The sequence below is a fragment of the Protopterus annectens genome, chromosome 2.part1 (assembly GCF_019279795.1).
Source record: "Protopterus annectens isolate FY-2018-M chromosome 2.part1, PAN1.0, whole genome shotgun sequence".
NCBI lineage: Eukaryota > Metazoa > Chordata > Ceratodontiformes > Protopteridae > Protopterus > Protopterus annectens.
The window spans coordinates 929,882,467-929,906,048 of NC_056729.1; the positions used below are offsets into that span (position 1 = coordinate 929,882,467).

General features: G+C 45.6%; 1 protein-coding gene across 7 annotated transcripts in view; it reads right to left on the bottom strand.

Annotated features, from left to right (window-relative positions):
* The window catches only part of CLCN3 (chloride voltage-gated channel 3), a 1,613,231-nt gene that overhangs the window by 1,218,199 nt on the left and 371,450 nt on the right, over nt 1–23,582 (bottom strand). For all 7 annotated transcript variants that reach the window (XM_044062561.1, XM_044062563.1, XM_044062565.1 and 4 more), the window contains one exon: nt 8,108–8,265. In XM_044062561.1, the coding sequence (XP_043918496.1) occupies nt 8,108–8,265 (158 nt within the window). The remainder of the gene's footprint in view (nt 1–8,107; nt 8,266–23,582) is intronic.

Genomic DNA, 23,582 nt, shown 5'->3' on the forward strand with positions numbered 1-23,582 from the left:
AATGAATGAAAATTACTCTTGAGGTAGGCAGTATTTAAAGGCCAGCAAGGTCAAAAGAAATGTTCCAACTTCCAGAGCACTTAAGTGAAGGTGAGACTCATGAAGTGACCAGGTAACCCTGAAAAGTCTGCCCACTATAGTGTCACCACCCTAAGGCAGACACATCCACAATTATAGATACTAGACATGTCTGCAACTTAAAGTAGCTACCACACTAAACATTGGTGGGATCCAACCACCACAGCATATGCATTTAATGCAAACTTTGAAAATTTAGACCAGAAAAAAAAAAGAGGGATGATATGTTGGGACTTCTGGATCCAAAACGTCCACTGTAGAACTCTTATATAAACTGTGCACAACAAAGCATAGAAACTGAAACTGACAAAAGTCCTAAGGCTTTGGACAAGTCTCTACAGAAATAGACTGCTGACAGAAGACTGGCAACCATTTGCTGAAGAGACAACATATTGTACAGGGACAAAAAGGCCTGCCAAAAAGTGTCTGAAGTGAGTCCTATAAATGTAACATACTTAATCAAACTGGGGCTTTGTGGTGTTATTCCAGGGGAAATTGAACGGTTTGAGCACATATTCCCTTTTGTTCACCAGTTCTATTACCAATGAGCAGCCAAGAGACATTCATCTAAAAACAAGGATGTGGTTTCCTGCAGCCTGTGGTGAGCTGTTGCTAGAGTCATACACTTGGGGATTACCATGGACGTAGAAGTAACAACAAATGGTACAGTGCAGAAATTAGAAGTTATGTACTCACCATAACATTCCATCTGAGTAGGTGACTTCATTTGGATGCAACCTGTGGGTATCGGATCCGACTTCGGATCCGAGCCGGCATTTCAAAAGCTTAGGATCCGAGCTCCTAGCTCCTCCCTCTACCCATAATCCCCTGCCAAGCCCTAAATGACCTCAGATTGAGTTTGCCTAGTGAATACTAGTATAAAAATACCTGAACACAGGAATAAACTCTTACTCTATATAGGTCAGGGGGATGGAGGGGGGGGGTGGTTGCATCCAAATTAAGTCACCTACTCAGATGGAACGTTATGGTGAGTACATAACTTCTAAATCTGAAGTAGGCAGACTTCATTTGTCTGCAACCTGTGGGACAGAGTCCCCAACTACCTAAATCTTGGGCGGCCGTCATGGAAGGATGTTCTGGAGCACCGCAGAGCCAAAGGATGCTCTCCCCCTGGAAACAACATCCACCTTATAATGAGAAATGAAGGTATGAGACGAGGCCCAAGTGGCTGCTGCACAGATATCATCCAATGGCACTCGGGACTTAAAAGCGGCTGAAGTAGAAACTGCCCTAGTAGAGTGAGCTGTAATCCTCTGAGGAGCAGGCCTACCTGAAGTGTCATAAGCCTGCAAAATACAATTAGCAATCCATCTCGACAGTGTGACTTTGGAGACTGCTTTACCCATAGCAAATTTAGCAAAGGAGATGAACAGTTGATCTGATTGTCTATGACCAGCCGTTCTGTGAATGTAGAAGCGCAATTGTCTGTGAAAATCTAAAGAATACAGCTTATATTCTCCTTTGTTTTTATAGTTGGGGAAAAAAACAGGTAAGTTGATTGACTGGTTAATATTAAATTCCGAAGAAACTTTTGGAAGAAAAGAAGGATTGGTCCTGAGGAACACCCTATCGGGAAAAAAGGAGAGGTAAGGCGGTTTGACGCATAGAGCCTGGAGTTCCGACACTCTTCTGGCTGAGGTGATGGCTACCAAGAAGGCAGTCTTCCAGGAAAGGTACTTTAGATCTACAGAAGCTGCAGGCTCAAAGGGAGGAGCAGTAAGGGCCTGTAGGACTAAAGATAGGTCCCAAGGTGGCACAGCTTCTTTGACCAGGGCCTCAACAGAAAAACTCCTTTAAGAAAGGTCTTGCAAAGTTTTGCAGTCATGAGGGGAGCTGACTCATGACCCACATGATAATGGGAAATCGCTGCCATTTGTACCTTTACCGTGGAAGAACTGGCCCCCTGATGAAAGAGGTCTGTTAAGAAGTCCAGTACCGCAGACATTGGTGCAGAAAAAGGATCAATATTGTTCTGAGTCGCCCAAATAGAAAACCTCTTCCATTTGCTCCGGTAAACCTTCCTAGTGGAAGGTTTATGAGCCGCCACTAAAATGGCCTTGACTGGTGACGAGATACCGGGAGTCCTAATCAAGGATGGAACTGGAGAAGCCAGGCTGCCAATCTCAAGGTGTTTAGATTCGGAATCGGGAGCCCTTGAGGATGGGAAATGAGATCCGGGATCGCATCTAGAATCCAGGGTGGATTCACTTTGTGAGACCATACATAAGGGAACCAAGTCTGACGAGGCCAGAACAGGGCAATGAGTATCATTCTGCTCCCCAAACTGTTGGCTTTCTGGAAGAGCCTCTGCATTAGAGGTAGTGGAGGATAAGCATAAAGGAGACCGGGAGGCCAAGCATGCACCAGTGCGTCTCTCAGGGATTCCCCAGGTGGGGGAAGCAAAGCGAAGAAACTGTCGCATTTGGCGTTTGAGTGAGAAGCAAAAAGATCGCAACAGGGTTGCCCCCAGACGGCAAAAATCTTCTTCGCTACCAGAGGATTGAGAGGCCATTCGTGAGGAGAAAGAATGGTGCGACTGAGCTTGTCCGCAAGGACGTTGGACCTTCCCAGAATGTGCGTTGCTACAAGAAAGCGTTTGGTGGAGATTGCCCATACCCAGACTCTCATGGCCTCTCGACAAAGGGGATAGGACCTGGTTCCCCCCTGCATGTCGATGTACCAGACTACCGACATGTTGTCCGTCTGGATCGCAATAGTCCCTGCAGGGAGAAGGCTGTGAAGTGCTTGCAACGCTAAGAGCACCGCCCTCATCTCCAGGACACTGATATGCAACGAGGTCTCTGAACTGTTCCACGTGCCTTGGACAATCTTGCCCGCAGAATGCCCCCCCCCCACCCGAGGCGAGAAGCGTCCGTGGTCACCGTGGCTAGGGGGAATGTTGCACAAAAGGGTCTCTCTGCTAGGAGCTCCGGTGACTGGAGCCACCAAAACAGGGAGTCCCTGCATGCCTTGCTGATAGCTATCGGGCTGTTGAGAGAAGAATACAGCGGAGACCACTGGACCTGTAGGGTCCATTGAAGAACCCGCATGTGTAAGCGAGCATGGAGAAGTGGAATAGCTGCTGCCATTGAACCCAGGGCCCTCAGGACCGAAGCCGCCGTCGGAAACGGTTGCAGGACTGCTGTGATATGACACCTCAGGCTGGACAGTCGATCTGGAGTGAGGAAGGCCCGCATTGATCTTGTGTCCAACCTTCCTCCTATGAAATCTATAAGTTGTGTGGGATGCAGTAAAGATTTTTCCATGTTTATGGTGATGCCCAGCCTCGGGGCTATGAGGAGGAAATAGTCTCTGGCTGAGCACAGTAGATGCCTTGATGATGCCGTGAGGAGCCAGTCGTGCAGGTACGGAAAGACCTGTATTCCCTGGAGTCTCAGGTGGGCCGCTACCACTGCTAGTACCTTGGTGAACACCCTGGGGGCAGAGGTGAGACCAAAGGGAAGGACCCTGAACTGGTAGTGGCTGGCTCCCAGCCGGAAGTGAAGGAACCTCCTGGACCGTCTGTCCATCGGAATGTGGTAGTACGCGTCCTCGAGGTCGATAGAGCACATCCAATTCTCCCGCAAAAGGGGGAGTATAGATTGTAGAGTGACCATCCGGAACTTTTGCTTGGTTACAGACAGCTTCAGCAGGGAAAGGTCTAAGATCGGTCTTAAGTCCCCCGTTTTCTTTGGCACCAAGAAGAACCTGGAGTAAAACCCTGATCCGGTCTGATCTCGGGGGACGCGCTGGATGGCTCTTTTTCCTAACAGCTGCTCGATTTCGACAGCTGCTGCCTCCCTTTGGTCGGGTGGTACATCGGGGAGGCTTCGGGATCTGGGGATTTTGCTCAGGGGAATGGCATAACCTCTGGATATCACACGAAGCACACAACGGTCTGACGTGATTGACTCCCAAGATGTCAGGTGCCTCGAAAAATGCCCCCCGACTGTCTCCAGAGATGGACAGCCGGGCAACCCTTCAGGGCTGTTGCGTGCGTCTGTCAGAGAAGGGTTCTCTGGACCCAAAGTTCCTAGGAGCCCCTCTGCCTCTAGGACGGCGACCTCCCTGTCCTCCTCTGCCACAGAAGGACTGGTTGTCCGGAGCAGGTTGGGATTGCTGCGACTTCCGGAACCACATCTTCTTCTGTCCCTTTTGGTTCTTCGAGAAGGACCTCTGAGGAGCTGAGAAGCGGACTCCGACGGCAGACAGCGTCTTCCCGTCCTTCTCGTTCTGGACTAAAGTTTCGCGAACAGTTTTGCCAAACAGGGCAGAACCATCAAAGGGGGCATTTGCGAAGGTCGCTTTGTAAGGCTCTGCAAAGTCACAGTGGCGGAGCCAGGCCTGACGCCTCATGACGAGGCCCGCTCCACTAGCTCTAGCGGCTCCCTCAGTTGCGTGAGAAAGTAGCCGCACAGAAGTATTAGAAACTGATCTGAGAGTGGCCATATGGGTGGAGTACATTTGCTTGTCCTCCGCCGACATGGACTCTGGGGGAGATGCCACGTACTCTTTAATCAGGTCCCGTTGCATCCTGATGACATGTGCCATGTAGTTCAGCGCTCTCAGAGAGAAGGTTGCTGAACTAAAAGCTTGCTTCCCAATGCGATCCATCGAGCGGGACTCTTTGCTCGGAGGATGCATAGAGGGACTTTCCTGGGCTAATTCCCTCTTTGTGGCTGCGGCCATCATCATAGCATCTACCGGGGGGCCCTTGCTCCAATGAGTGTGGTCCGCCGGTGGGCTCAGGATTCGATCCGGACGCTTGGGGACAGGCTCAACGGTGTCCGGTTCCTTCCATGCTCTGGTGGAAATAAGGTCCACCAGAGGATCGGCAGGAGGGGACACCCAAGAGGTAGATGGGCCCGCCTCGAATGCCTCCAAGGACACAGACTCGTCTGAGGAGGCCTTGGGGGCAGACCACCCCCCCCCTGATTCTAAGCATCTCCATAATGTCTCCAAAGGAGACGTCCTCCGGGGGTGACCTTGGGGAGCCTTCCCCTTCATCCAAGTCTGTGTCTTCGGTAATGGACTCAGGGGAGTCTACGTGTCTCCTTTTACACTTACGCTTCCGAGGCACTTCCTTGGGGGGAGTGTCCGAGGAGTCCTCTTCAGCAGCCAGATGTTCCAAAGGAAATACTTGGGACATCGAGGCGGGCTGTCCCTGGGACCGGCTGATGGGAGCCTGGCCCAGCTGCAAGGGAGTGCGGGGTGGAGCCGCGGCAGGGACCGGGGGTCCGGTAGTCCTCAACAGTGCCCTTTCCACTACGTCGAAAGCAGAGGGAGAGCCGGCCTCTCTAAGCCCCAAGAGCCGACCCCCACTCGGATCCGACGCACGGATCGGAGCCGGAGCCGAGACCGTCGGATCCGAGAGACCGATGCGCTCCGACCTAGATGGAGTCGAAGACACACCAGCTCCCTCGGATCCGAGGCTAGGCCCTCGACTCCGAGAGGTCGGGTCCGAAGTACCCGAAGCACTCAAGGGATGGATCGGATCCGAGGTGCGCTGACCAATCGGATCCGAACCACCCCCGGATCCAACTCTGCCCGGCTCCGACAGCTCCGAACCCGGGAGACGGGTCGGAGAAGGAGCCAAGGGGGGTGAAAAATGGGGTCGAAGCCCCTCCCGGTTGGGGTGGGGGCTAAGAGCACTCCCATTTGCATTTGGGCCTGGATGAAACGCCTCATCATCCGGTCCATATCTGCTTCTGACATTGAGAAAGTGGATCTAGATGAGGCCACCGAAGCGGACCTAGAGAGCCGCCTCGGGGACCTGACCGAAGGGCTAGTCTCCTCCTCCTCGGGTCCGGAAGAGAACCGAGGGGAATGGAGCCGAGGAGGAGGAGATTTAGAAGACACAGGAGAGGCCCGCTTAGACGGAGGGGCCGAGCTTGAGGTCTCGGCCCGCCGTTTGTGGTGCCTCTCCTTATGTCTCTCCTTCTGTCTCTCCTTCTCTCTAATGGTCTCCCTATCCTCCAGATTCTTGGTGGGAGGTTGAGTCCCTGCCGGGGAAAGGGAGACCGTAGCACCCGTGGTAGGTTGCTGGCTAACAGGGGCAGCGGCCGAAGCTGCATCTGGAGGGAGAAGTCCTGCCAGTACTAACTTCGACCTCCGCTCCCTTAAAGCTCGGGGGTTGAACCCTGCGCATATGGTACAACCAGATGGCAGGTGTTCAACCCCCAAGCATTTAACGCACCGAGTGTGGCCATCAGCTGGGGACAGCTTGTGGCCACACTCGGTACATTTTGAGAAAACTGCCTTAGGGGCTTCTGCCATAGTACACCCTATAGGCCTAACACACAAAAAACTGAAAAACTCACACAAAACTATGCAAAACCCGAAGAAAAGTTTTAAGGTAAAGAGAGGAAAGCCTAAAACACACACACAACTAAAAACGGAGTAAAACTTTAAAGTTTTCCTGTCAAAACTTATCTGAACACAATTTGCTGCCAGGAGCTCGAGGAATCCGTTGCTACTTGAAACGCGGCAAACGAAATCTGAGGTCAGTTAGGGCTTGGCAGGGGATTATGGGTAGAGGGAGGAGCTAGGAGCTTGGATCCTAAGCTTTTGAAATGCCAGCTCGGATCCGAAGTCGGATCCGATACCCACAGGTTGCAGACAAATGAAGTCTGCCTACTTCAGATTGGTAATTACAGGCTCGGACCCAGCTGTTCAGAAAACCCTTGCACTCCTTGGCAGTTCAGACATGAAGCTAAGCATGCTGGAAGTCTAAAACAGCACATTCAGCCATACAGTCTCCTGACAGACATGGAAAGTTAGTACACACTATAACCAAACAAAAGATTTGTTTTAGGATAAAGGGCATTAAGCTGCTGAGATGCAAAACAAGAATAAGGTGGTTTGTTTTCTTTGGCACCTAAAACAATCAGGAACATCCAGCCGTTCATGAGGGACCTCTTGGATGGCTCTTTTTTTTGCTAAGAGTTTTAACAATTCTCTCATCACTGCTTACACTGGATGGGTTGGGACATCCAGCAATGAAGCACAGGAATTTTGGGAAGGGTATGAAAGGGAATACTATACAATCTGGATATTATTCCCCTTATCCACCTACCTGTCCTCAGAAATCTATGTCGAAGACTCCTGATGGGAGGAATGGACTCCTCTGTTTCCGGGCTGAGAAAGTTGAGCAAAGTCTCACCACTGTCACTGTCCACTCTAGGGATGACTGCGGCCTTCTAGTAACCAAAGAGCACACTGAACTCTGAGCCCATCACCTTGCTGGAATCTTGAGTGAGGGGAATTGGATCTTTCCAGCATTCTTCTATTGTTCCACTGCTGTGTTCCATGCTTAGATCATGTGTAGCACTGGTTTCATTTTATTCTAATGGAAGAAAACTGCAGAAGATGTGGCTTTTTTATGTTATGGGAGGCTGGAAAGGCAGTCTGGGATAGATTTATCTGCTGAGTAATTCTAACACGTGGTAGAAGTCGTAAGATGTTACCCAACAAAGGCCTCTTCATATCAGACCTGAAGAGCAGTAGAAAGAAAAATTATGTACAGAAGCAAAAGAGATGGCCTAGATGTTAGCACCACTGCACTAAGAAAATATGATTTGTCTTGAGCAACTTGAGTCCTATCAGTACTGCAGTCACACCACCTGAAATAAGTTAACAAGTTCATTTTCATGCTGTTGATGCCAAGAAGCTCCTGGAATTCATAAGCAATGTCTTTCACAATAACCTAACTATTTTGTCAAGTAAACATTTCTAAGAAAGTTATACAGGGCTCATCACATGTAGGCTGATCAGACCAAATGTCGCTCCACAATGGCTCTTGCTTACTTACCAACATTGCTTGTTGTCAAAAAATACACATTACTGAAAAACAGACTGCCCTGTCATGAAGACCCACTAAAGTAGTTAGGAAGTAAGCAGACCAAAAGTGTAGGTAGAAGCAGAATGTTTTAGGATAGAAATAGCTTGACAACAGTATCAGTTAGATGTGACAAACTACAACAATTTAAGTATGTAAGTAATAATGCACCTTTCTGTGTCTTTCCCTATCTTTGCACTTTTCCCGAACCCAGTCTATAGTGTGGAAGTCATCATATGTTCCAACTCCTGGAATTGGCTCATCCAGTAAGTCAAGTAAATGTGTAGAGCTATTGATGTTTCCTCCATTCGACATTGTGTAGTTGGGTCCTAAAGGGGAAAAAAGCAGAAAAGAAAAATGCATTAGATAAACATATAAGAAAGTCACTTTTGGTCTTTATCAAATTATTTCTGTTCAGAACTCTTATAACACATGCCCAGCAAGTCATTTCTCTATGTTCTTTACATTCTGAGGAATCCAAGCACAAATAATTGTACAGGATGGCCCCTAGCCCACTTAGACTACAAGGCTTCCCACTTACCCAAGTTACAGATCCCAGCTAGCCAACAGCATAATCCTTTCCCATCTTCAGCATTTAACAGTGTACAGCAACATATTTTATTTATTTATTTGCAGTTGGTTTACCAGGATAGTCCATTGGGCCAAAATAACCCGTTTTCAATGGAGTCCTGGGGAGAAAAGCTCCAAAAACATTTAGCAAGGTTACAATAAGGTATTTAGTTTCAATTATACAATTCCTATGGACTTGGAAATACAGTAGGCTAGAGTACAAACATATACAAATATTACAATCTTTTTATCGCTGGAAGCAATTTACAATACAGAAACTGAGAGGCTTTTACAAATTAGGGTGGGTTACACTGGAGATATCTTTCATACATTCAGGATGAGTAGCTTAATACAATCAAGAGAAAGGTATATGTGCTGATATAGAACTTTTCAATATAGAAACAAAGTACCTTTTCCATCTTAGGGTATATTTACACTTAGGTACCTTTAAGTATTCAGAAAAAGCCAATACAAATAAGAGCAAGATCTATGAGTTTAGGAGAGTAAGTAGAAATTCCCATTTTGAATAGGGGAGGAGAAGTGGAAATTCTCAGTACGAGGAGATTATGTTGGGTGGGAGCAGGAGCATTCCCACTGGGAAATTAGGTGTGAGTGAAGGGATTTTTTGAATGAGAAGTGATTTGTGATGGTATGAATGGATGGGGGTAAGGAGTTCCAGAGACGAGCAAGACTGTAGGATAAGAGATTTTTTCCAGGGGGACGAATTGGTTTATACAGTTCAATTAAGTTTTGGTTGTTAGATCTTAGAATTCTATCAGGAAGGTGCATTTTGAAGGTACAGGAAAGGGATGGGCAGAGGGAGGGATTGAAGATGAGTTTGTGTGCAAGAGTCAGTTGGACGTAGGTGAGGTGATTGGGTAGTTCTAACCATTTTAGTTTGTGGAGAGCTAAACAATGGTGTGAGGAGGACTTATGGGAGGTAGCAAACTTGGCAATTTTGTTATAACAAGAGGAGAGTTGTGTTTTGAGAGAAGATTGTAGGTTAGTTAGAAGTGGGGCTCCATTGAGGAGGGATGGGATGAGAAATGTGGTAGATAGGGTGAGTTTGGTGGAGGGTGTAAGATAATGATTCTGTCTGTAGAGCATGCAGAGTTTTTGGTGGGTTTTTTTATGTTTAGTTGAAGATGAGAAATGAATTTAAGCTGACTATCAATTTGGACCCCAAGTAATTTGGCCTCAGATACCAGTTCTAGGGGTGTATTGTTGTGACTAGTAATAGTGAAATTACTTGGATTGAAAAAGGTAGCTTTAGAGGGGGTGAATACCATTACTTTGGTTATGGAGGCATTGAGTACAAGGTGATTTGTTTTCATCCATTGTTCGGTGGTTGAGAAAGCATCTTGAGTAAGTTTTAGCAGTGTGGAGATGGAGGTAGCAGAGCAAATTATAGTTGAATCATCTGCATATTGGATAATTTTAGTTGAAGGGATAGAGTTGTGGAAATTGTTTATGAATATGTTGAAAAGCAGGGGACCCAGTACAGATCCTTGGGGAACACCGGTTGGGGTGTTGATGAAAAGGGAAGTGTCTTTTTTCCCTCTCACTGCCTGATATCTATTGGATAAGTAACTAGTGAACCAGTTCAGAGAAGAGGGTGACACATTAAGCTTGGAGAGTTTAGTTAGTAGTAAATTGTGGGAGATGGTATCAAAGGCTTTAGAGAGATCTAGAAGGAGGGTAGAGACTGTGTCCTGGGCTTTATTCACAGCTTCCAGGAAGGAGAGTATGGCGGTCATAGTACTGTGTCTTGGTCTGAAACCATGTTGTGTTGGAGTTAGTAGGTTATTATTATATATATATATATATATATATATATATATATATATATATATATATATATATATATATATTAAACACAATGTATTTAAAATCTATACAACTGCTGCTTACAGATGTTATGTACAGACAAAAGGACAAGGTAATGCTAAATGAAAGATCAGCTCTATTTAAGCTTTTAGTTGAGTCTAGAACAGAAGTTGCTAATAAAAAAGATAACTAGCAGGGTATATAAAATACTGTATTATAAAAAGAAGTTATGTTCTTACCATAACGTTCCATCTGTGTTGTCTATCTTCATTCATTCTTAACTCATGGGTATGGTTCCGACCTCTTGGAACCGACTCGGCTGTTACACATAGCTCACACCAGCCAAAAACTCTCAAGCTAAGGCTCTACAAGAACAATGAATAGAGAAGCCCTGTCTAAGGTATAACCCTGTAATATCCCAGGACTAGGTCTGAACCTCCAGGAGTCTTTTGGAGGGGGCAGGAGGGTGGGATGTCAAGAATTAATGAAGATCGACAACACAGATGGAACGTTATGGTAAGAACATAACTTCTTTATCTGATGTTGTCAATCTTCATTCATTCTTGAATAATGGAACAGAGTCCCCAGCTACTTTAAATCCTGGGCGGCCCTAAGGAAGGACATTCCTGAGCACCACAGAGCCAAAGAATGCTCTTCCCCTGGAGACCATGTCTAGTTTGTAATGAGTGATAAAGGTATGTGGAGTATCCCAAGTTGCAGCTGAACATCTTCCATAGAAGCCCTGGAATGGAAGGCTGCTGAAGTGGAAACAGATCTAGTACAATGAGCTTTAACTGTAGTCAACAGCTTGAGTTTATTTTGGTTGTATATAAAGGTAATGCAGTCTCTTAGTCATTTTGATAAGGTGACCTTTGACACAGGTTTGCCCAATTTGGGTCCTGAAGTCAACAGCTTGAGTTTATTTTGGTTGTATATAAAGGTAATGCAGTCTCTTAGCCATTTTGATAAGGTGACCTTTGACACAGGTTTGCCCAATTTGGGTCCTGAAAATTATAGAAATAGTTGGTTTGATTTCTAGAAGATTTCATTCTGTCCCAAGTAAAAACGTAATTGTCTGTGGACGTCCAACAAGTGTAAACAGTACTCTCCTTGGTTTGTAAAACTTGGGAAGAAGACTGGTAAGTCTATGGACTGGTTGATATTACCTCTGATACCACTTTGGGAAGGAAGGTTGGACTGGTTCTTAGTGATACCATTTCTTTCTTAAAAATGATACAGGGATGATTCACTCACAGCCTGTAACTCTGAAATTCTCCTAGCAGACATGATAGCTACTAGGAAGAGGGTCTTCCAAGACAAAAACTTGAAGTCACAAGTAGCTGCTGGCTCAAAGGGTCGTTGAACTAGACATTGTATGGCTAAGGGGGTTTTAAATGAAGAGCACCTTTAAGAAATATTTTACATAGACAAGAGGACAGAAAGAAAAGGTCAGCAAACCCATTACAAAAATTTGAATTGGCAGCCAAATGAACCTTAATTGTAGATGTAGATGTAGAGGCCTGCATTTCAGCTAAGGTAGCTAAATATTTCAGGATCTTATCAATTGCCACCGAGAATGGGTCTATGTAGTTTGTACACACCCAATTTGAAAAAAAGTTTCCATTTGCTTATATAAAGCTTCCTGGTGGATGGTTTCTGGGAAGGCAGAAGTATCTTTTGCACTGTAGAGGACACGTTATTCTGCCTAGCAATTACTGGAATTGGAGAAACCAAGCCATCAGCTTGAGATTTTGAAGACTGGGATGCACCAGGCCCTGAAAGTGAGAGAGCAGATCCGGAGCTGGGTCTAGAATCCATGGGCGGTGAACCAGATGAGGCCAAAGAAAGGGGAACCAGACCTGACAGGGTCCGTAACATGCAATGAGAATCACTTTGCTTCTCAACCATTGGGCTTTCCTCAGAAACTGGGAGATCAGTGGAATTGGGGGAAAGGCATACCAGAGTCCCGGGGGGGGGGGCAGTCGAGAAGAAGTGCATCTCTCGGGAACTCCCGGCAAGGAGTATTAGGGCAAAGTAGCTGCTGCATTTATGCTTTATGGGAGAAGCAAATAGGTCTCAGCAAGGCTGACCCCATCGACAAAAGACCTTCTTCGCTACAATGGGATTGAGAGACCACTTGTGAGGCAGGAAGATACATCTGCTCAGTTTGTCCGCAATCATGCTGGAATTCTCCGGGATATGCGTTGCCATCAGAAAGCAGTTGGAAGCAATTGCCCATTGTCAAATCTTTAGAATTCCATGACAGACAGGGTAGGACCTGGTTCCCCCGTTTGGTGATACACCAGAACACAGACATGTCTGATTAGACTGCAATTATCACCGAAGGAAGGACAGCCTGGAATGCTTACAACTCTAAAAGTACTGCCCTCAATTCTAGGATGTTGATGTGCAAAATTGGCCTCTTGCGGGGACCAAGTGCCTTCAATGGTCTTTCCCAGAAACTGGTCACTACGGCCTTGGGCTGAGAGGAGGAAAGGGATCGACCTCATAGATTCTCCTCCAGCTTCATCTACCAAGTTAAATCTTTTTGCAGCAATTTATCAAGACTGGATGGGACATGGGGTGCATTAGAAGTGACCATTGTGATGCCAATAGCCACTGAAGTAGCTTCATGTGACACCTCGCTAGGGGAACTAACGTTATCATTGCTGCCATGGTTCCCAGAGCTTTTAGTACCAGATGAGCAGGAACTTTGTTTTGGGAAATAATTACTTGAATTTGCAATCTTACCTTCAACTGCCCGTGGAGAGGAAGAGAGGCTACACAGGATACTGTATTTAATCTTGGTCCGATGAAATCCAGATCCTGCGTGAGAGTCAATTGTGACTTTTCCTTGTTGACTGAAATGCCTAGTGTTTCAATAAGATGTAGAATGAACTCTATAGCGTAAAGCAGTAGATGCCTGGACGGGGCGGTGAGGAGCCAGTAGTCTAGATATGGAAACACCCGGAATCCTTGCAGTATCAAATGAGCTGCTACGAGCGCCATGCATTTGGTGAACACCCTGGGGGCTGTGGTGAGACCGAAGCATAGCACTTGGAATTGGTAATAACTGGCTCCTAGCTGGAAGCAGATATATCTTCTGGAGTGCTTGTCCATCTTTATGTGGTAATACGTGTCCTGAAGATCTATACAGCACACCCAATCGTCCTTCTCTAGAAAGGGAAAGATAAAAGTGAATCGTGACGATCCAGAATTTTGTCTGTTGTACAAATTTGTTCAACAGGCTGAGATCCAAGACTGGTCTCCAGTCCCGTCTTTTCTGGCACTGAAAAGAATCGTGAGTAGAATCTGGATCCTATTTGGTCTGGTGGAACTACTTTAATGGCTCTTTTTTGAAGCAGCTTTTGAATCTCTACTGCTGCTTAATCCCTCTGACTGGGTGGAACATCGGGGATTCGCTTTTGAGATTTTAGCAAAAGATTGAAGGGAATGTGGTAACCTCTGGTAATTATTTTCTGCACCCAAGCATCCATGGTTATTGTAAGCCAGGCTGAATGGTGCAGAGAAAAATCTTCTCCTGACTGCCTCCAGAAGTAAGCAATCCATTCAGGAGCATTGATAGAATGTCTAGAAAGACTCTGCCATGGGGACAGTCTTCCAGAAGAGTTCTCCCATTGCATTGGGGGGAATAATCACCATGTGTCCCAAATAAATCCTTGGCTCTTCTTGAACCATAATTTTCCACTCCTCTGATTCCTAGAGTAAGGTCGTTGTGAAGCAGAAAAATTAATGCCCACAGCAGAAAGGGTCTTTCCATCTTTTTCACACCTGGCTAGTATGTCATTTTCAGGCCAAACAAGGAAGCACCATTAACAGGAGCATTGATGAAGGAAGACTTAAGGGGTTCTGTGAAATTACACAAGTGTATCCAGGTGTGATGCCTAATGGCAACGCCTGTGCCCACTGCTCTAGACGTCCCTTCAGTTGCATGAGCAATAAGCCACATGGACAAATTTGAGATAGACTCCAGGGTGGTAAGCTGAGAGGCAACCTTATCTCAAGCCTCATCAGACACTCCTCCTGTAAGGTTGTCTGAAAGCTCAATTATCAGTTCCTTTTGGAGTCTAGTAAAGTGTGCCAAGAAGTTCAAGGACAGAATAGCAAAGGCTGTTGAAGCAAAGACCAGCTTTCCAAATCTGTCCACTGTCCGAGACTCTTGGTTAGCAAGATGGACAGTTGATCTCTCCTCGAGTTCCTTTTTGGTGGCTGCCGCCACCAACACCATGGCATCCACCGTTAGACCCTTAGACAAATGGGGCTGAAAGAATCTTATCCGGTTTCTGAGGAATAGGCTCTATGGATTCAGGAACCTTCCATGCTCATTGAATGATCATCTTAATTAGGTTATCAGCGGGCAGGGTCACCCAAGAAGTTGGAGGGCGGGCATGAAAAGCTTGCAAGAACACAGATTCCTCTGAGGATGGGTTTGAGAGCTTCCAATCACACCTCTGTTTTAATCTTTCCAGGATGTCTCCAAAAGAGACATCTTCCGGTGGTGACTGTGGGGACCCTTCCCCCTTCATTGTAATCTGTGTCTTCAGTGACTGATTCTTCTGGAGAATCTAGGTGCTTCCTCTTGCAATTCCTTTTACGGGGTGGCTCCTCAGGGATAGATTCTGAGGAGGACTTCAAAGAGGGGGGGACTCTTGTGCCCGCTGTTTGGACATAGCAGACTGTGACAGCTGTGAACCAGAGGAAACAAAAATATGGCACACCAATGAGGATGAAACTAGCTGGGAACCTGCTGACGCCAAAGCTCTCTCCATAATCTGGAAGGCTGGCCCACCTGAAGAGGGATGGGAGCCCAGAACCGAGAAAGACAACCTTGGAACCGGGGGTCACACCCTGCTCCAACATCCGCCACCCAGAGTAGGAGCCAAGACCGGGCTTGAAATTGCCATGGCCCCAAGAGCCATAGACAGTACCATAGAAACAACCAGAACCAGTCCAAGGCTCTCTGAACCGGCAAACAAGCCATGTTCCCCGGTGTGCGATAGATCCGAAGGAGCCAAAGATCACAAAGTAGACTCCAGCACCAAGGTGAGGTCCACCATTGGCACCGAGGTAGCTGATACCAGAAGTGTTGAAGTGGGGGGCTCCACACCCTGAAAGGAGGTTGAAGGAGGAAAAAGTGGTGGAGTCCTTGAAGAAAAAGCCTTGGCTCTGGGCAGGAGTGAGGTTTGTGAAGGTGCATGGAGGCCTCTGGCTGCCAAAAGGTGGTTCACCAATCTGACTATGTCCAGTTCTGAGAGACTCCTGGAGGAATGGATTGACATTCCTGAAGGGGACTCAGGCCTATCCAGAGATGGGCTTGGTTACTGACCCAAAAAAGGGTCTGAAGGGGAATATCTAGTCCTGGGAACAATTATCGGATCGACTTCCATCACCATGGGGTGTTGTATGGAAGGGGGATGTGGAAGCAATGGTCAATGCCGAAGAGGTTTGAGCCGGTTCAATGACTGACTATACTGATATGGAATTAGTCATTTTCTGTGCCGAAGGTGACAATATTGTCAATTTTAGTACTTTGGCTTTCAGTTCCAAAGAAACCATCAGAATCTGTGTTTTTTGGTACTTGGCTTCATGTGCCGTAGGGGAGGTCGGCACAGAGTGGTTTCTTTTCTTCACATCTGGCTTAGGAGATTTTGAAGTCTCTGCCCTAGAAAGGGCTTCAATAAAGGGACATTTTAACAAGTCTTTTAAGATTAGCTTATTGCGCCTCTCTGCTAATGTACGGGTGCTAAAGCCCTGACAAATATTACAAGCTATGTCCAAGTGAGGGTCACCCAACAGTACATGCACGAAAGATGCCCCTCAGAATTGGGCATCTTTTTGCCACAGTCCTGACACTGCTTGAAACTAGATGTCCCCTTTTGTTTCTCCATCATATCAGAAACAGCTGGGTCACAGACACACACGTTCACGCACAAAAAAAGATTAAAGGAAAGGAAGAGGAGTTTTTAACAGATATACCAATTATGGTATAGAAAAAAATACCCAAACGGGTAAAAGGAAAAAAAGGGGGAGAAGACACCAAAAATGGTATCCAAGACTACCAATGGTAATAAAAGAAAGGGAAGAGGCCTGTTATTAACAATGGCAATACGAGTTACTGTAAGGTAGAAGGAGTGGGTAGAAATAGTCTGAAAGCAGTCCCACACTCAAAAACAAGGAAGCGAAAATATCCAGTACAATAACTTAAGAGGCATTGTGGGTAGAGCCTTAGCTCAAGAAGCTTTGGCTGGAGTGAGCTATGTATAATGGCAGAGTCGGTTCCAAGAGGTCGGAACCAAACCCATCAGTCAACAATGAATGAAGACTGACTACATCAAATCTATAATTATCAATCAGAAGATTAGAAAAGATTGAGATGAGAGAATGGAAAGGCAATGTACAAAGGGGACAATGGGAGGACATCTGAATAACTCTTAAGTATGGAAAAAAGTCTAGAAGGTTTATGATTTTTGCTTGGTGTTTCTTAAATATATTTATACCCAAAGTAGACTTTAGAGAATTTTCCTCAGAAAACACTGAATGCAGTAGGTGCGATGCAAAGGAGAGAGGCAAACATTAGCAAGCATTGTGGAAATGTGCTGAGTTGGCAGATTTTAAAAATCCCCAACAGAATACTTTGTCAGAAATATTGGGCAGCAAATGGCTGCAGCTAAGGAACGGATTCATCTGAGCTGGAAGATAGAAACTGAATTGCCTAGATACAGTAAGGCCTTACTAAGTTTAATGCTATTTGCTGCCAAAACAAGCAATTACTAAAAAATAGAAATTAAAATCTAAACCATCTGTAACTGAAGTACTGCATGTTGTAAAGGAGATAAAAGAACTGGAGGTAGATCTTCAGAAAAGGAAGGAATAAATGACATATTAATAAATGGAAATTGTGGGAACAATACATACAGAACAATGTTAGGAGGAAGACTGAGGTTTAACAGAAGGCAGTAATTGAGCAATATTTGTAATGTTACAGTGAAAGATTATTAAAAAAGAAAACGTACAATGCATGATGACATTTTTTGCAACAGTTTGTTTTCTTCTCTATTAACATATGTGTAGAACCCTGGAAATTATTCAATACATGGGAATTTAATTAAGGAAACTAAAAAGATGTAATTAGAGATGCCAAGGCAAAACATACTCTGTTCCAAGTGTTTGGCAAGCAGCCTGTTTTATATGTAGAAAAAGTAACTTTCACATGCAGCAATATAGTACAGTTTTGTACCTACTATAAATGTAGATGTTCGAGTGTAAACACTGCTGCAGTCATTACACTTGGGTTATCCTGCCATCAGGCGGTTCCCCAGTCGGCCTGAGTTCCAAAGTCTTGGTCTGGCGTTGGTTGCTGTCGCCTCCTCTCTGACGTCAGTGCGACAGGGGTATGTAAGATGCAGCCAACACCATTTTCTTCAGTTTTTCTTGCCCCAGATGTCAGGTGCCCCCAAATAGGTAGGCAATTCAAATTGCTAATAAAACATACATAAGAAAAGCAAACAACTTTCAGTTACCAGCAAATGCTCCCCATAGGTAGTAAAGGGGAAGGAGGGAGGGTAACCTGGACTGCAGCAGTGTTTACACTCGAACATCTACATTTATGGTAGGTACAAAACTGTACTATGTTCATCGTGTTACACTGCTGCAGTCATTACACTTGGGTGGAATCCCAAAGCTGACATAGGGAGGCTGGTTCTACAAGGCATTAGGGGTGGCTATAAGGCCCTGCAGCACAGCAGTGGCGAAGCCAGCTCTGGGTTTGGAGTATAAAGGCAAATGGTAATGCTTGGTGAAGGTATGCACAGAACTCCATGTTGCTGCTTCCAAAATCTCCTTGGTAGGTACTCCTCTGAGGTAGGCAGTTGAAGTGGCTGTTGCCCTGGTGGAGTGAGATCTAATGCTGCTAGGTACAGGTTTCCCATGGTGAGTATAGCACAAATGTATACAATGTCCTATCCATTTTGAGATAGTCTGTTTTGAAATGGCTTTTCCCTGTGCTCCTGCAGCGCACAGTATTTTTTCATATAAGGGGTGGCGTAAGCCACAATAATTTGGGCTAGGCTTATAAATGCCTTAGGGCAGATAGCCTAGTATAAACCTATGAACCTATGAACCTATATGCTACCAATAATTGCTCAGATTTTCTGAAAGCTTTGGTTTTGTCCAAGTAGAAGCGTAACTACCTGTGAATGTCCAAAGAATGTAGTAGTCTCTCCCCTTTGTTCTGTGGTTTTGGATAGAAAGTTGTCAAGTGAATAGTTTGGTTTAGAGCCACACTTGATACCACCTTTGGCATAAATGTAGGATTAGTTCTTAAAGACACCCTGTCCTGGTGGAAAATGAGGAAAGGTTCCACTGCCATTAGTGCCTGTAATTCTGAAACTCTTTGTGCTGATGTTATTGCCAGTAGCAGAGCAGTTTTCCAAGAGATGTATTTTAATTCTGCTGTGTTAGCTGGCTCAAAGGGAGGTAAAGTTAATTTTTCCAAAACAAAGTTGAGGTCCCAAGTTGGGGTAGGTGCTCTACGGGGCGGTCTTATGTTTTTAGCACCTCTGAGGTACTGTTTGAGCAAAGGATTAGAAAAAAGTGGTGCATCCGTGTTGTAATGAGCAGAAATGGCTGAGGTGTGGATCTTGATGGATGAGAAGGAGAGGCCCTTGTCCAGCATCTCAGTTAAATATTGAAGTATCTGGGGAATGTTTGGGACAAGAGGGTCAAGGCTGTGCACCTGGTTCCAGGCACAGAATCTCTTCCATTTATCCGAGTAGGCTTTCCTGGTGCTAGACCTTCTGGCCTCCAGAATGACATCCATAACAGCTTTGGAAAGAGGCATTGCTTGCTTGACTAAGGATTTTTTCATGCAGCTAGGTTTAAGGCCTTTAGCTGGCTGTGAAGTATCTGATTGTTGTGCTGCATCAGCAAATGTGGGATTTGAGGCAAAATCCAGTGTGGTTCTTGTGCTAAGTTCTTTAAGATTGGGTACCAGTGCTGGCGTGGCCAGTCTGGTGCAATCAGGATCATCTTTGGCTCTTCTTGCCTGGCTTTTTGAGTACCTTTGGAAGGAGAGGTAAAGGAGGGAAAGCGTATACTTGCAGGTTTTTCTAGCTGAATGAGAGGGCATCCACTTTCCATGCTTGTGGATGGCAACTCCTTGTGCAGAATTCCTGTAGCTGGCAGTTCATTGGGGATGCAAACAGATCTATGTCCGGGCTCCACCATTTTTGTGTTATCGTTTTGAATATTTGTGGATTCAATTCCCATTCGTGGGGATCAATGATGTTTCTGCTTAGGTCGTCTGCCAGTGTGTTTTTGTCTCCTGGCAAAAATTGTGCTTGCAGATGAACTTGGTAGTCTAGAGCTGTGTTCCACAAGGTCATGGCTTATCTGCAGAGGGGGTAGGAGTGTATGCCCCCTTGCTTGTTTATGTACCACATAACTGTGGTGTTGTCTGTATTTAGTAGTAGTTGTCCTGGATGTAGCAAGTCCTTGAAAGCTATAAGTGCATTTTGTACAGCTAGCATCTCTTTTTGATTGATGTGAAGATGCCTTTGCTCTGTGGGCCACTCGCCCTGAATACATTTTCCTGCCATGTGTGCTCCCCAGGCGTAATCCGATGCATCTGTTGTCAGCGTTTGTCTGGCTGTGGGTTGAGTAAAAGGCTGTCCCTTGTTGAGGTGACAAGCTTGAGCCCACCATCGAAACTCCTGTTGAAGGCAAGGAATTAGTGGTATAACTGTTTCCAAACTTTGACAGTGTTGAGACCATACACTCTTTAGGTACCATTGTAGTTTCCTCATATGCAGTCTGGCATATGGAATTAGTAGTATTCAAGATGCCATGTAGCCCAAGGACTGCAGAATTTTTCTTGCAGGGAGTTGGGTCTTTGTTGCCATCAACTGAAAGTATTGAGTCAGTTGTCCTTGCTTGTCTGGCGTGAGATCTGGGCCGTTGTGTTCAAGTTGGCACCCAGGAATATTATCTGTTTTGAGGGGACTAGTTTTGATTTCTTTTCATTTACTGTGTACCCCAGGCAACTTAATAACTTTTTTATGAACGCCAGATGCTTTAGAAGAATGTCCTTGCTCTCTGCTTGAATCAGGCAGTCATCTAGGTATGGATAAATTAGAATTCCTTTTTGCCTGCAAAATGCAATTACTGGTGCCAGGCACTTTGTGAAGACCTTGGCGCAGTAGATAAGCAAAAGGGCAGTGCAGAGAATTGATAGTGTATTGAACCAGCTAGAAATCTGAGGTATCTTCTGCAGTTTTATCTGATTGGCACATGCAGGTATGCCTCCTTGAGGTCCAAAGTCACGAGCCAAGCTTTCTTGCCCAGCATGGGAAGAAGCTGTTGTAGTGTCAACATTTTGAATTTCGGAACATCTAGGCAAGTGTTTAGAGAAGAAAGATGCAGAATGGGCATCCAGGCTTTGTCCTTTCTGGGAACCAGAAAGAGTCTTGAGTAAAATCCTTGTCCTTGCTCCTGTGGTGGTACCTTTTGAATAGCTCTCATTTCCATGAGTACTGTAATTTGTTTTTGAGCCTCTGCCCATTGATTTGGTGGCAGATTTGGCATTCCTTTTAACCTTGGCAGAGTGTGAAAGTGGAACCTGTAACCTTGAGATACAATGTTGAGAACCCATTTGTCTTTGGTGATGCAATGCTAGTTGTGATAGAAAAGTGCTAGTTTTCCTCCTAAGGGGGCTGCCAAGAGAGAACTGTTTGGCAGCTGCAGTGGGAAGTCATTGAGGCTGCTTTTTATAAGGTTGTGGCCTGTCTTCCCCTTCTTTCTGGCCTGGTGTACCCCAATGTCGAGGCATATAAGGACCTTGTGCTTGACCTCTACCTCTTGGACGTCTGTATCTGTCCCTCTGAGGTCTGTCTGTAACTGGAAAGGACCAATTCTTTGTTGGCCAATTTCTGCTAAAACGAGGAGGCTGAACCTGTAAGAAATCCTTCGCAATTTGCATAGATTTTGCCTTATCCTCCATCTTCTTTAATACCTCCTCTGCCTTAACTCCAAACAACACATCCCGCTGCAAAGGTGCATCCAATAATTTTGCCTTAACATGACCTGGTAACGTATGTTCTTTTAACCAAGCATGTCTTCTAATGACACAGCCTGTAACTGCTGCTCTACAGGAGGCCTCTAAGGAATCAAACCCACATTGCAAAGTATGTTTTCCCACTTGTTCAGCTGCATGCAATAAATCCTGCATTTCTTTAAAATTAGGAGGATCTGAATATGGAAGCATCTTTTGTTTCAACTGAGACATCAAAAATTGCCGATATTTTAGCATGTGAAACTGGCAATTTAAGGCTCTCATTGCTAAAGTTGCAGATGTTTATACTTTCTTTCCCCATCTGTCTAATGCTCTGGAATCTCTGTCAGAGGGAACTGGGTTTTTTGCTGATGAGGCCTTAATCCCTTTGGGTCCCTGAGAAATAGTTTCAGGGTCAGCAACAGGGCTTTTATACAGAAATTTGTGAGAGTCAGGGACTCTGTAATATCTATCAGGTTTAACTGGGGCTGGAGGTAAGGAGTCAGGGTTTAAGCTGGATTCAGTGTACACATCATCCACAATATCTAACACTGGCGGAATAGCAAGGGGTCTGTGCTGAGGCAATACAAGGAAGTCTCTGAGCCTTTTCTTGGATTCTGAGTAATCCTGGCCTTCCTAATGGAAATGCTCCCTCATGGTATGTAAGGTCTCCCCAAAGGAGTAGTCCTCAGGCGGAGAGGCTGATGGAATTGATTCCTCAGCATCAGAGTCCTCATAAGGAGGTAAAGAATATCCTAGGTCTGAGGATGAATCTGAAGAAATGGACACCTGGTCGGAAGATTCATAGTCTGCATCCTGTCTGGGCCTTTTATCAGGAGGGGGATGGGACCCCCTGATCAGGGTGATTAGGTCTTCGGCCATTTTGAGCATTTGTTTCTTAGTCATGGAAGCCTGTCCTGGAGAATGCTGTATCTGTTTCTTTGTTTTTAAGGGGACCTTAGACTTAGCAGAGGGTTTAATGGTTAACTGGGTAGGTCTGAAAACACCCTCTGAAGCTGTGGGTTGCTCAGCTACTTCGGTTCCCTCTGAAGGGTTAGTTTCGGTAGGCTGAAAACCTAGAGCGTCCAAAGGCCCAGCCAGCTCCACGTGGGATTCGGAGGCGGTCTGTGGTAGCGGTCATCAGGGGTTGCGTAGGCACCTTGCTGAAAACCGGAGAACCGGCGACTGGCCTAGAAGAGGCCTCGTTGTCAGTTTTGGGCCTCAGAAGCCTATCCTTGTCTTTGCGCTTTTTATGTATTTCGGTCTTCGGAAATTCCGACGGCATGGTGTAATTGAATTTTCTGCCAAAATAATGTTGGGCAAAATCAAACCGACCTTTAATAGTGCGCTTGTTAAACCTAGCACAAAACCGACAACCAGTGACATTGTGGTCTGGGCCTAGGCATGGAATACAACAGGAGTGGAAATCCTTATGAGGTATTTGCTTCCCACAAGAAATACAGTTATTAACTTTTACTGACATCGGTCTGAGGCAAGAAAAAGTTTCCCCAACGGGGTACTTAGCTTTGTAGAAGACTTCGGTTCTGGATTCGGAATGAAAATCTCAGGAGTCGGCCGACCGGCACTTGCGAACTGCTTCTTCTTCGGGCACCGCGCGGCAAGAAAGACTGAAGAAAATGGCGTCGGCTGCATCTTCTATACCCCTGTCGCACTGACGTCAGGGAGGAGGCGACAGCAACAGACGTTGGACCAAGACTTTGGAACTCAGGCCGACTGGGGAACCCAAGTGTACTGACTGCAGCAGTGTAACACGAACATCTGGTTTACTGTAAAAATGGGCACCCACTTGCTGAACACAACAGGGACTGAACTGAGAAAAAAATGGAAAAACCCTGAACTGGTAATGACAGGCTCCGAACAAGAAGTGCAGATATCTCCTGGACTCCTTGGCTAGCTCTATGTGGAGGCAGGTGTCATGAAGGTCCAATTAGCACAGCCACCCTCCTTTAACAGACATAGAAGGATGGACTGCACTTTAGTCATTTAAAAGATTTGCTCTAGAATTAATTTGTTTAGGCCAATCAGCTCCAGAATGGATTTAAGGTTCTTTGCTTTAGAACAAGAAAGAATCAGTAGTAAGCTAACCCTTTCTGGTCTGGTGGAACTTGATGAATGGCTATTTTTTCTAGAAGGCTCAATAACTCTCCTCAGTATATTTTT